The sequence below is a fragment of the Motacilla alba genome, chromosome 5, assembly GCF_015832195.1.
Source record: "Motacilla alba alba isolate MOTALB_02 chromosome 5, Motacilla_alba_V1.0_pri, whole genome shotgun sequence".
Classification (NCBI taxonomy): domain Eukaryota; kingdom Metazoa; phylum Chordata; class Aves; order Passeriformes; family Motacillidae; genus Motacilla; species Motacilla alba.
In genome coordinates this window covers 13,456,031-13,469,216 of record NC_052020.1, presented here as the reverse complement: position 1 = coordinate 13,469,216, position 13,186 = coordinate 13,456,031, and the positions used below count along the sequence as shown (strand labels likewise).

The following is a 13,186-nucleotide window of genomic DNA, read 5'->3' as shown; positions in this document are numbered from 1 at the left end:
TGGCATTTAGCAATCATAGACTGGAACAAGCTAAGCGCTTAAGTACATGCTTAAATTTAAGCACATGAGCCAATCCCATTGACATAGGTTGAGTTCAGTAATCCTACTCAGGCTGGATTTTGCTGGATTTTGCTGGATAGGGGCCTGAAGTCAAAATCTGAAGGCAATTGATCCCTTAGTCCTGGACATGCTTAGTATGGAAACTTGTTAATGCTCAAGTTGTAGTATTCATACTGAATTTTAGTTCCTCCTCATTTTCTCAAATAATCTTTAAAGGTTATTCCTCCCACTAGCTCCAACTGCCCATTTTCTTGGCTTGTCCTCATCTTATCTTTTCTCACCATTTCTCTTCCAAACATCAGTAAAACTCATTAGTCTTCAATAGCTATAACAGAGTTTGTTTATATGGTGCTTAGAGTAAAGTTTGGGAGAAGGAGACTGAGACTCTCCCAACATAAACTGGGCAAGATAGAAATCAGACAGTCTTTTTGAGGACAAGGACTTTTCTAAACAGTAAGGATGTGAGAGGGAAGGTTGCTAATGGGTGTTATTTATGCAAAGCCAAACACACACATGTAAAACCAAGAGAGTTTCAAACTACTTTTTCTGAAATTTTGTTCTCTTTCCTCTGCCTTTCCCCTAAGCAGTTCTGGGTGCTTTAGCACTGAGACCCCATGTTCATGTTGGCAACAGTCTGAGGCTCTTGAGGATTAATGCCACTTAACAGAGAGCGGAGAACACTTGATATAAAACATTTTTAGAAACACTCAAGAGAAAATTAAGCTTTGACAAAAATCTTGTAAAACATATTTCCCTGTCAGGGTGAAATAGTGTTTCAGGGTTATCCTTTGAAACTAAGTAGATTATAAGTTTACAAATATCAGTATTTTTGTTATTCTTTCCCTCACCCCCTTATAAAATGTGGAATTTTCAGAGTCGAGACACCCATTAACAGATTTTAATTAGAAGCAATTCCAACCTCAAGGAAGGGCAGAGGGAAAGGAGGAGAAATGCATGTTTCTGTTTCAGTTATTCACAAAGAATTGTGGTGAAGCAGATCTCTGACTGTTATTAACCTGCTAGTTCAGAAGAAATTGCATAATCTTCCTCAGTGGAAATCAGGGAGCTCCATTTAAATGCAGAGGAGTGACAGGCACAGCAAAAATCCCGACTGAGAGGACACACAAGTCTTTTCTCCAACTAATGAATAAATTTCTCATCAATCATAACAGAATTTACAGGTGGGTGCAACATAATTTATAATGTTGTTTTTCTTCTTGGAGAATTTGATTGCAACAAATTTCTGTTAGCACTCACAGGGCTGATTGAAACAGAGGTGGGCATATTTTGTGGTTGGATGATTCACAGGGGAAAGTTATTTGTGTGTATAAAGTTGCCATTAAGTTGTAATGATTTGTCCCATATTGTACCGCTGCAGGAAAGCTGTGTTTATTATCAGATGTGACAATATTCACATTCCTTTGCCTTTAGCCAGACAAACAGATGCAGAGACGTTTTTTTTTTTCTATTATGCCATTGAAGTACATCAGGAATAGTATAACTTCTCAAGGATAAAGTTACCTGGTATTGCCTTTTCTAATGGTGTCTTTAAACCCATGTGCACCTGCTTAAACAGATGTTTAAAATACCAGAGTAAATAGATGGGGGAAAGTGGCTAGATTTATAAATGACACAAAGGGACAAAATACTTGCCCCTTCTTTGCACTGGGACAATGTAAGTGACATTTATACAAGGAACATCACCATTTTCCTAAGAAGTAGATAGCATCTGAGTATGAAATCTCAAGTATTCTTTCTTTAATGATGATGTGGTCTCTTAACCACAGGGCAATGATCACTATAGCCAGCTGTGGAAGAGAGAGGAGCTTTTATCTGCTTGTAGCATGATCCTTTCCTTATCTTATTCCTTTTATCTTGAGCCTTCACTGCCCAAACTACAAGCAAATGGGGAAATGGCAAGTGGCTTTTTTTATGATGTGGTAAAAAGAACAGTCAATTCCGAACTTAAATTCAGTTTGTTAAAGAAGCCATGGTCAGTTCCAGGACTGGGAATATGTAACAAGCAATCTTACTTTTTCTGCCCAGTTACTGCGAGCATGTCCTGAGGATTTGTCCCTGGCACACATGAGAGCATCATCCCTTGTCAGTGCTCTCCAGCTGGATGTGGTTGCTCTTGTCTCCACTGCATTGCTGTTTCGCTGCAGATGAAAAACAGACAGCTGAGAGCTGCACGTGAGAAACCTCCATGGCTGAGCCTCAGCACTTGACATCGCCCTTCACGTTTGGGCTGCCAAAATGCAGACGTGCAGAACATTTCCACTGGCTCGTATTGCTGCCTTATCACAGGAGACAAATATAGCCTGGGGAAAGCATGCTGAGAAAGGCTACCTACAGCCGTGAGAGAAAGAGAGAATTGGGAATAATTCCATGTGGGAGGGGAGATCAGAGTGTGGGAATTATGCCCTACATAGATGGTTTTGACACATCCCCTGGTAGTGTCAGGTGGGCAGCCAAGGGTGTTTGTGCCAGCCCATGGCTGCCCAGGTACCATGGGACCCATGACTTAGGCTGAGAAGTACCTGAGGCTGTTTCAGGATGAGTCTCTACCCAAAGAGACTCTGCAAACTCTCTACAAACTAATTCCTGTAAAGAAAGGCATTTCTATCTATTATGTTTTACAAACTGGTCTCATGGGCTATTTATTAGAAAAACTATAGAACCTGACACAGTGTTCATTCGTGTTACTGGTCAATTCTCATTATATCCTCAGCAGGATTTCAGCTCTATCAATCACAGTTGTGTTTACAGTTTTTGAACACTACAAATTGACTGCTGCACTCACTAGTCAGCATTGTTTTCATATCTAATGCTACAGACTCAGACAGTGCAACATATGCTGTTAGGAAAAGAAAACATTCAGCTCTGAGAAAATAGTTATTTTTTCAGAAAATCTACAACAAAAGAATATGGCTTCTCTTTTAAGAAGAGATTTACAATACAAAACATTATCTTCAGCCTTGTGGTATCGCTAGGAAAAATTAATACATGTGCTGAGGGGAAAACTACTTCTGAAGGAAACAGGAATTATCCTCTTTATAACCATGATCAGGAACGCAAGGAAGTTTTCCAACTTTTTTTTCCTTAGCATGACAGTGTAGATTTTTTTCTTTAATTATATGATTTTTCATAATAGGCACATAATATTCCTACCAATAGCTCATACATTTTCAGAGCAGTTCTTATAGAGAGCTGCAGCTGCTTTACATCCTGCACTAATGTGGGTACCTGAAATTTTTTGCTACCACTTGTATCATAATAGTGCATGTAATGTGCCACTCAGCATCAGATTCCTGGTATGTCTTGAACAGTGTTGCATCTCTAAATATTCTTGTTTTCAGAGACAGAATAATCCTATATAGGAATAAAAGCAGAATCACAGAATCGCTAGTTTGGCAAAGATCTCTCAGGTCATCAAGTCCAACCCTTAACCCAGCACTGCCAAGTCCACCACTAAACCATGTCCCTAAATGCCACATCTAAATGGCTTTTAAAAAACTCGGGATGTAGTCTCAACCACTTCCCTGGACAGCCTGTTCCAGGGCCTGAAAACCCTTTTGGTGAAGAAATGTTTCCTAATATCCCATCTAAACTTTCCCTGCACAACTTTCAGCCATTTTCTCTCATCCTATTGCTTGTTACTGGAAGATTAACCCCTACCTGGCTACAGCCTCCTTCCAGGCAGTTGCAGAGAGCGATGAGGTCTCCCCGGAGCCTCCTTTTCCCCAGGCCGAACACCCCCAGCTCCCTCACCCGCTCCTCACAGGACTTGTGCCCCAGACCCTCCACCAGCCCAAATTCCCTTCTCTGGGCTTGCTCCAGCCCCTCAATGTCTTTCTTGCAGTGAGGGGCCCAGAACTGGACACAGCACTTGAGGTGCAGCCTCACTGGTACAGGGGGACAATCCCTGCCTGCTCCTGCTGGCCGCACTATGGCTGATCCAGGCCAGGATGCCCTTGGCCTTCTTGGCCACCTGGGCGCTGCTGGCTCGTGTTCAGCTGCTGTCAGCAGCACCCCCAGGTTGTTTTCTGCCCAGCAGGGTCCCAGCCCCTCTGTCCCAGCCCGTGGCCCTGTCGGGGCTGTTGTGACCCAAGGACAGGCCCCGGCGCTTGGCCTGGCTGACCCTCGCACAGTCGGCCTCAGCCCATGGATCCGGCCTGTCCCGATCCCTCTGCAGAGCCTTCCTGCCCTCCAGCAGATCCACACTCCCACCCAGCCTGGCGTGTCTGCAGCTGGCTGAGCGTGCCTCCATCCCCTCATGAGAAAGATTTTGAACAGGACTGGGCCCAACACAGAGCCCTGGGGACACCACTGGCACCGGCTGCCAGCTGGATGGAATCCACTCACCCTCAGTGTCTGGGCTCAGCCATCCAGACAGCTTTTTACCCAGTGAAGAGTACAGCTGCCCTCTCCTTGGGAAGCCAGCTTCTCCAGGAAAATGCTGTAGGAAATGATGTCAAAGTCTTTCCTAAAGTCCAGATAGGAAACATCAACAGCCTTTCCCTCATCTCCTAAGCAGGTCATTTTGTCATAAAAGGAAATCAGCTTGGTCAAGCAGGACCCGCCTTTCATGAACCCCTGTCTGATTCCCTGATTGTCCTGTTTGCCCCATATCATGGCACAAAGCTCTTATTTCTAAAATTTGCTCTTTTAAAAGGCAACTTGTTCATGCATACATTAAAGCTAATCCGAATATCTACTACTCCTACTCACACATTACTTCAGCCACTTAAGGAATCCAGGTTGTAAGAGTAGAGTATGATCAAAATGCCAGAGCACGATCAGCCCGTGAGGTGACTTCTCTGTGAGTCACAGTGTGAAGGACCTGTGGCATTTGCATGAACAGCTGAGACACTCCATGACCCTGAATCCTAAGGACAACCTATTTGCTGTCCAGAGGCTGGAAGCCCGGCCTGTCTCAGCAAAGCCTGTTTCCTGTGTGTAACGTGACTGTCATGGTGTTATTTTCTGTTATTTGCATTTGCTCCCTTGGAGGAGGAGTTTGGAATTTTCCCTCTTTTCTTTGGCTAAAAACGCTAATTAAATGTCATCCAAACTTTTAAATAGTTTTAGTCCCCTTGACTCTGCATTATTTTGCCCAGCTTAAGGGGATTTTTGAAGGTTTGGTGCTCAGTTAGTCTTATTGATTGTTGTTACAAATTTTTAACTTTCCTATACAAATATATAGACTATGTTAAAAATTTTTTCTCTTGCTATAGAGAGTGAAAAATAATGCCAAATTTCAATACTAGAGGGAGTTGTACAACTATCTCTTACTTTCTGCCTTTTTACAAAAGCTACTTGATTCCTCCTAAATACTGACAGTATAAAGAAGGGTTACTCAGAGCAGAGCTGGTTTGAGGGCTGAGGCTGTGGACATCTGCTCTAAGTGAGGATATTCAGGAATTACTGCTGCCAGGTAAAAGTGTCATAGACAATTTAATTTCCTGCAGAGCTTCACACCTACAAATCCAGGTACAGCACTTTGCTGTGCAAAAAACAACACTGTACTGCTCCAAGAGATAATGAACTTCAGGTTCAAATCATCATGAAAATAGGAAAAATATAGAAAAAAATACTACTGGATGTAGGTTCAATTACTAAACTATTAAATTAATTTTCTTTATATTTTTTATTGGTATTGATTGTTTTATCTCCCTTGAGCCTCTGAAAATCCCAAATGTAGTCTGCACGTGGGCTGAACTCAAGAGAAATGTCTCCTGAAATAGGCCTTTTAAAATTAATTAGGTATGTGATAAATTGCAACAGGGAATTAGCAGAATTTGCTGTACAGGAACAAACCTTTTCTGCATACTCTCGTTTTGGTTTTTTTTTATGAATTTGTAATATGATTTTTGGTCATTATTTTAAGAGCTAGAATAAATGCCACATTGTAACCTATTAAAAAAGAAATAGAAGAAATTTGTGAAGTGTAAAACTTCCTTGAACTACAGCACCCTTTTTGTTAATTTTCTGCATAATTTTGTCAAATAATCACACCAGATAAACACATTCCAAAATTAAGTCTGAACTGATAGCTTTGTTTCTCTCTTATTGTTGTGTCGATTTTACCCACTGGAGAAATTGAGAGTAGCCTGGAACAAGCCCTGGTGGTCAATAAATAAATCAACTAAAACTCTGTATTCCTGAGCAGGAAACTGCTTTATATTCTGAGAAGGAAATATGATATCTTTGGTTTGTTTCTAATAATCTTGAAAAAACAATTCAAATCTTAGTGTTCAGTCTAATTTGTGGTTTTTGAAAGGGTTCCAAGAAAGGCCAGTGACTTTTAGCCCTGTTACCTTTTGGAAATTAATGCTGGATATTTGTTATGGTTATTTGTTAGTGTGTGCAATTTTTTTAGTATAAACAGGCAGAATAATCTTTTATATACAAAAGCCCATATACAAGGCAAGCATCATAACAGCACTGGACTGAACCAGTAACTAAAATAATATTTGCTGAAGGATACCACACTGGAGCCAGCACGCGAGTTGTTTATTGGCACGGGTTAGTTCACAGCACTCAGCTCACTCCCCTGAGGAAAACACAACACTTGTACTACGAGTACTACACAGGGAGTACTCAAGACTTTAACCATTTAGCTACTGGAGATGAAACTAAGGTGTGAGGTGATCAGTGAGATCATGCAGAGATTCTAAAAGTTCATCTGCGCACAAGGATAGTCAGAAGTGAATAAAAAGTTGGTTTAATGTTGTTGTCACTGTTGTGGAGAATCCTGGAGATTCAGGAGGGCAGGGAAGCATCAGGAATATCCTTAGGTGAGGCTGGTAAAGGAAATAGCCTGCAGCCCTTCAGGTGATTCACCCTGAGTTGTGCCAGGTAGCCCCAAATGCATCAGTCTTTGTTTAACACTGCAAAGGAGAGTGAATAAACAGAAAAGTGAAATTTTTTCACCAGATTTCAGGTGCCAAGTCAGCACTGCTCTGGCTCTATTGAACCAGGAAGCTACTGTTAAACTGAGGAGCTAGTTCAAAGTGAGATTAATTGGCTGAATGTTATATTGGATGTTGGAGAATGTGCTTTATAAAATGACTTAATAATAGAGGTCATTGATGTGGCTGAAGCCACAAGATGTCTGAATACACTTAAAGATAAGCTGCTCCAATCTAAAACACTTGTCTGAGTGTTTGCCTGAAGATGATTGCCCAACAAAGAGTTTGTATTTTGTTTCCATTCAAAGATAGATCTGCTTACTCAAAAGTTCTTTCTTAATTTTTAATGAGGGACAGTAATTAAAAATTAATAAGGTTTATTTAGAGAAAAACAGCTATTTCTGTGAATCTCTGCACTATTATTAAACTGAAAGAGGGAAGGTTTGGTTTAGATATCAAAAAGAAATTCTTCACTATGAGGATGGCGTGGCACTGGCACAGGTTGTCCAGAGAAGCTGTGGATGCCCCATCTCTGGCAGTGTTCAAGGCCACACCGGCTGTGGATGGACCTTTGGACAACCTGGTCTGGTGAAAGGTGTCCCTGCTCATAGCAAGGGAGCTGGAACTGGATGATCTTTAAGGTCCCTTCCATCTCCAACATTCTAGGATTCTGTGATTATGCTTATGTATGAATTTTAATAGCAACACCTTAGACTATTTTTCAAAGATTTTTTTTTAAAAGATGTCTTCTATGAAATGATAGAATGGAGTTCTTTGTTCCACAAGAATAAATTAACATTTTTCTCTGGAGGTGATTTTCTCCCATTTTTTTCCTCAGCCTTTCCCAATGTACTTCAGAAAGGGATTGATGGCTTCCTCCCACATATGTATACTGCTTTTCCTCTTTTCTTCCAAGAGCAGAATAAAATAGGAACCAGGAATCATAGTTTAGTGTATATTGTTTAGCTAATCCTAAATCACAATGAGAATTTGCTTTGTTAGTATTTTTTCCAAAGATTTCCTATTTATAATTGATCTCAATAATGACTTTAAAATACACAGGAAAGTGAAATTTTCCTGTGTGATGCCTAAATTTATATACCTAACTATCACAACTTTGAACATGGGCTGTGGCTGTTCAGAGCTTCCAAAACTTTGAGGGTTTTTCTATCTGTGTTCTCTAGATACAAACAAAAGCACAAAGCTGCAGAGTGATCTACAGAAGCAAAGCATGATTTTTAGGAGGAGAGCTCTTCATTGATGGAAAAGAGAGGCCAGTGTGAAGCAGCTGAGTAAGAGGAGAGATACAAATGACAAAGGTAGGAAAGAGCAAGCTCCCACATAAATGAATATCTGTTAAAAACAACTGAATTCTGACGTGTCAGTGCTTTTACTATAAAACCAAAACCTGTAGACAAAGACAAATTCCAAGGCAAGCATAAAAAGTGGTTTTTCCTTGAGTTAAAAATATCACCCTTGTCTCTCTGGAAATCAATTTTACATAATCAAAATGCTTTCAAAATATTTCCAGTCACCTACTGAATGTGCTAGTGGCTGCCAGCATCTAACTTGATGTCTCATTTCTAACAGATACACTGAAATAATGAAGTAGGAAACTGACTTCTTGTGAAATGGAAATAGTCAGGAGTAAGAGAAATATGATGTAAAGGAACTTTATTGGAAAATTAGGCTGCATTTGCAACATGCAGATAAAGATGGCTGTCTACCTGTTGGTTTTATATTTTCTTTGCCTTTTCTGTACTTTGAAAAAGAATTCTGCTTTCACAAAGCTTCATGAAATTACAGTTTTGAGAGAGAAACCATTCCTCTGTGACCTGCTCCAAAGCCCACAGGACCAGCAGAGATAGTCTGGGTAAGGAAGTACATTGCTTTGACACCACAATCCCTTTCCTAACAAAAGGATCAAATTATGTCATAGCATTATTTTGTGAAGGCAAAAAATGGTTGTTTTACCATCTGTGAGTGAAAAAGAAATTGTTATTTAATTCTTTAGTAAGCAAGACCAGTATTTGTCCAGATTACTCACTTGATTTCATTGTAACAGTAGGGACAAAACTGGAACATTGTTATTGGAAGTGTGAGTTATTTAAAGAGTTTGGGTGTCTGTGTGTGTCCCTCTATTTCTATGAATGCTCACCTTACCAATTTCAGTTTACCAACTGTTTTGATTTCTGTCAGTCTGGGTTTTTTTCTGTATTTCATTAAGTCATTAATTCCTCATTTAATCCACCATCTCTCTGTTCAGGGTGCCGACACATTTCTGACTCAACTTTAGCTCTGTGACAGGAGCAGATTTGTTGTAGGAGAACAATGAACTGAGAACATTAATCTTAAACCACCACATTAAGCCACCACCTGCAATCCCGGCTATGTCTGAAAATCATTGGAAAGATAAATTTCAAATTCAAAACCATGGAGTTTCCTGACTTTTTTTTTTTTTGTTTGAGATAGACATTTTTTAAAAATGTTGTGATCAGAACCTTGTAGGTTCAGAAAACATACAGAGATTGGGCATGGGAGCTCAGTTATTGGATTTCTTCAGAGATGTTGGCAAACTTTAATTTTTCTGTTAAATTCTCTGGCCACAGTTATTTCTTCCTCAAATCTTAACCATGATTTCAGCCTCCAGAGTGTAAGCTGCCAAGAGTTCATTGTTGCTCTTTGTTCATGGATAACACAGAGATCTTGTGTCACTTGGGGACTCAGGAAATGCTAAAATATAAATGACTTTTAAATTATCTGCATGTAAACTGCTCATACTGTTTATTAAATAACGATTAGGGTAGCAGAGCTGAGCTTGACCAGAAGCTCAAATGAATGCTGGATTCTATCCAAAACTTAAAATAATTATAGTCTTTCCAGCGTGGGTGTAACTTTCACATTTGAGAATACATATACACAGGATTTGGCTTGGGATTTGTCTTTTAATTTTTATTCTTAACCACACTGCTGTAGCTCCAAAAGACCATATATAGGAAATAATGTTCCATGCAGAGAATTGCTTTTCCTTTGCTCCTGTCCAACAGCAAGATCAATAAAAGTAGCATGACAAAAGTAATTTTCAGGTCTGTTAGTGAAGCTGTCTGTCCTAGAAATTGAATGTTATGTTGAAGGAAGAAGGAAATTTTTCATTTATGGGTTCATTTCCCTTAGAGGCATTTAGCCAACTTGTAGCTTTTGCATTTGAAGAGTGAAGCCTGGATATATGGACTCTTTTTGTTGAGTATTTCATGGCTACACACCAGAGATATTTGATTCTTGGACATCAATTCAGCCTGTGCTAGGAAGTGTGTGCCAGGTGCAGATTTCTGATGCACATCACATTTTATTTTCCATTGCTATCCCACAGCAGAGAGGTATTTGATCAGAGTTTTTGTTTGCCATTGGCTTAGCTGCACATAACTTCTACTCAAGGAAAAAAAAAGGAGTGGGAAATTTGATTTGTAGATTATTTTGGTGTACATAAAAATGCTTAGGGAGTGATTTGGAGCCCACTCTAATTATCTGATTCTCAGAAACTGAGGCAGTCTTGGCGGAGGGGGAAAACAGTTAGGGTTTAACTCACTTTAGGGGTGAAAAAAAGTAAGGCGCAAACACAACAACTGTTCAGGATGTAATGTTGAAGTCTCCTTTGTGAGGAGGGTATGGCTGAATACGTGAATTAATCTAATAATATCTTTATCAAAGTCGAGAAAAAAGCAAAAGCTGACAAGGTCGGAAGAACACGCTTTCCGTAATCTGTTATTCCTGTCATCACTAATTTAGTGTTGGATATTTAGTGTTCTGTCATATTAACGATGCATAAAGCACTCAGCAGGGAACCCCGAGAGCCCTGGAACACGGGTCTGGTGCTCTGGGATGCCGAGGGCTGTCACGATGCGCTCCGTCGGTCCCAGCCGCGTCAGGGAAGGGACGTCCCGCCCCCGTCCCGGCCGAGCGCTCCCCCTGCGCCCGCTGGGGGCTGTTCGGGGGCGGTGCCGGGGCGGGGCAGCGCCGGGGCGGGCGGAGCGCGGGGCCGGGGCCGCGGCCGGGGCCGCCGCCGCTCCCGGCAGGTGCGGGCAGAGCCGCGGCCGCGCCGGCCCCGCCTGATGTGCGCGGAGGCGGAGGCGGCGCCCGGCTGCGCGCAGGGTCCCGCCATGGCCCTGGCGTTCTGCGGCGACGAGGGCAACTCCACCGCTTACAACGTGGACCACGGCGTGCTCAACAACGGCTGCTTCGTGGATGCGCTCAACGTGGTGCCGCACGTCTTCTTGCTCTTTATCACCTTCCCCATCCTCTTCATCGGTGGGTGCCCGCGGCTCTCCCTTCCCCTGTCCGCCTGTGCCTCTCCAATTTGCCCCCCATTTCCTTCTGCCTCTCTACCCCCGGTGTTGCTTTGCCGCGTCCCCCCGCCCGGCTTTGTCTCGCCGTGGGTTTCCTCCCCCGCGCGTGTGCCGCGTTTCCCTCCTGCCCGCCTGGCCTCCCCTTGCCGTGTCCCCCGGCCTGGCCCTGCCCCCGTGCCGCTCGGGGATGCTGCGCTGCTGTTGGGATGCGGTGCGAGCTGCGGGATGCTCCGGCGGCAGCCTCTCCCCGGGCAGCCCCCGCATCGCCCGCCGTCCGCCGGGGCAGCGGGGCCCATCTCCGTCTGTCGGGGCAGCCCGCGGGGCTCCCCGCAGGTGAAACCCCTTGCGCAGGCAGGGCAGGAACGGGTGATGCTGCAAGAGAGCGCAGGATTTGCTCTGCCGGTGCAGGGCTAGGAGCAGAAATAAATGCGCTATAAAAGCCCAGGAAACCTGACCAGTAAGTGTTGCGTTATGAAATATTACTCCCAGCAATTACTGCGGGGTCAGCCGCCTGGCAGCCCCTCCTCATCACCGGTCCTGCCCCGCGGCGGTGGCTTCTGCGGTACCCGAGGCGGGTGCGATTTGATGTCACAAGCCCGGCGGGGCCGGTAGGTGGCCCGGTGGTTCAGCGCACGGGGCTGTCACTGCTCCGCGTACCCTCGTCCAAAGCCTGGACCGGCCCGCGGAGAGCCGCGGCACGAGTTGGAGTAACACTCGCTCCTGGGGATGGGGAAACAGCAGCCAGCACGACTCTGAAAACAGGGTCAGCTGCTTAGGATTCCCTGCGTTTATCTGGAATCTCTCTGAATTGCTAATTTCTAGCGAGATAAAACTTCACACCTTATACGTTTTATTTTTTAAACTTTTTTAAAGAATTAAAGGGAAAAGAAGTTAGTGCATTTAGTAGAGTGTTTGTGTGTATTTGTCGGAACGTTAATTTGTTCATTTAAGCTGTGAATAGATTTGAAAAATGTTTAGAGCATGTAATTACTTGATAGTAAGTTGCTAGAAGTATAGGAATTTAAGGCTATGTCCTATCTGAATTATTGCTTTTATTCCATATGAAGTGAGATAGAAAGAGCATGGTTCTGGTAATATTCAAATGCATGTATGTTTAACAACACAGATGTGTCAATGTTGGTTTGCAAAGTTGTTACATATATGATTTGGGGTGTTTTCTAAGCACAAACTTTGTTTGTCACTCTTGTTAAGAAAGCTCTCTATAATTCTCTTTTCTCTTTTAGGATGGGGAAGTCAGAGTTCCAAAGTACATATACATCACAGCACATGGCTTCATTTTCCTGGCCACAATTTACGCTGGATACTGACTTTTATCCTCTTGTTTGTGCTGGTGTGTGAAATTGCAGAGGGCATAGTGTCTGATGGGTAAGTGTTTGTCTGCCTTCTCCTGGTAGCACTGAGCAGTTTAAAGGTTTCAGGGTAGATATTTTCTCCCTAAGTTCTCATCTAAACCATATTCCTTGCGGTTATGAACATATAATCTGTTTTCTTAGTGATTAACCTACCAACCTTGTATCAGAAATTCCACAGACCATGCCAAGTGATGTACACAGGCACAACTGACCTTAATCATTTTTAGTTCAGCTTAATGACACTATCTTTCCAAAGAGTAATCAGAGATAAATCCTAATGATTCAAGCAGATGGTGACATTTTCATGATATGTTTTATGTCCAAGGACCCAATCCCACAGTCGTTACTTAGGAGGAGCTCCCATGTGCACAGTAGGTCACACCATTCACCCCCAAACTGAGTTCTTTTCATCTAAATAAGAGGAATGAATCTGCTGGGCTTAAGTCACACCCCACAGAGTTTCTTCTGATGATGGTGCACTATATGTCCTATGTTA

General features: G+C 42.6%; 1 protein-coding gene across 4 annotated transcripts in view; it reads left to right on the top strand.

The window, feature by feature from the left end:
* The first annotated feature begins 1,148 nt into the window (after nucleotides 1–1,148).
* The window catches only part of ABCC8 (ATP binding cassette subfamily C member 8), an 83,008-nt gene continuing 70,970 nt past the window's right edge, over nucleotides 1,149–13,186 (top strand). For 2 of the 4 annotated variants that reach the window (XM_038137766.1, XM_038137769.1), the window contains exons 1-2: nucleotides 11,008–11,279; nucleotides 12,562–12,703. In XM_038137766.1, coding sequence (XP_037993694.1) covers nucleotides 11,084–11,279; nucleotides 12,562–12,703 — 338 coding nt within the window. In that variant the 5' untranslated portion in view covers nucleotides 11,008–11,083. Of the gene's footprint in view, nucleotides 1,242–11,007; nucleotides 11,280–11,909; nucleotides 12,081–12,561; nucleotides 12,704–13,186 lie in introns of those variants that run through there. The other 2 variants (XM_038137768.1, XM_038137767.1) reach the window with 2 other exon arrangements.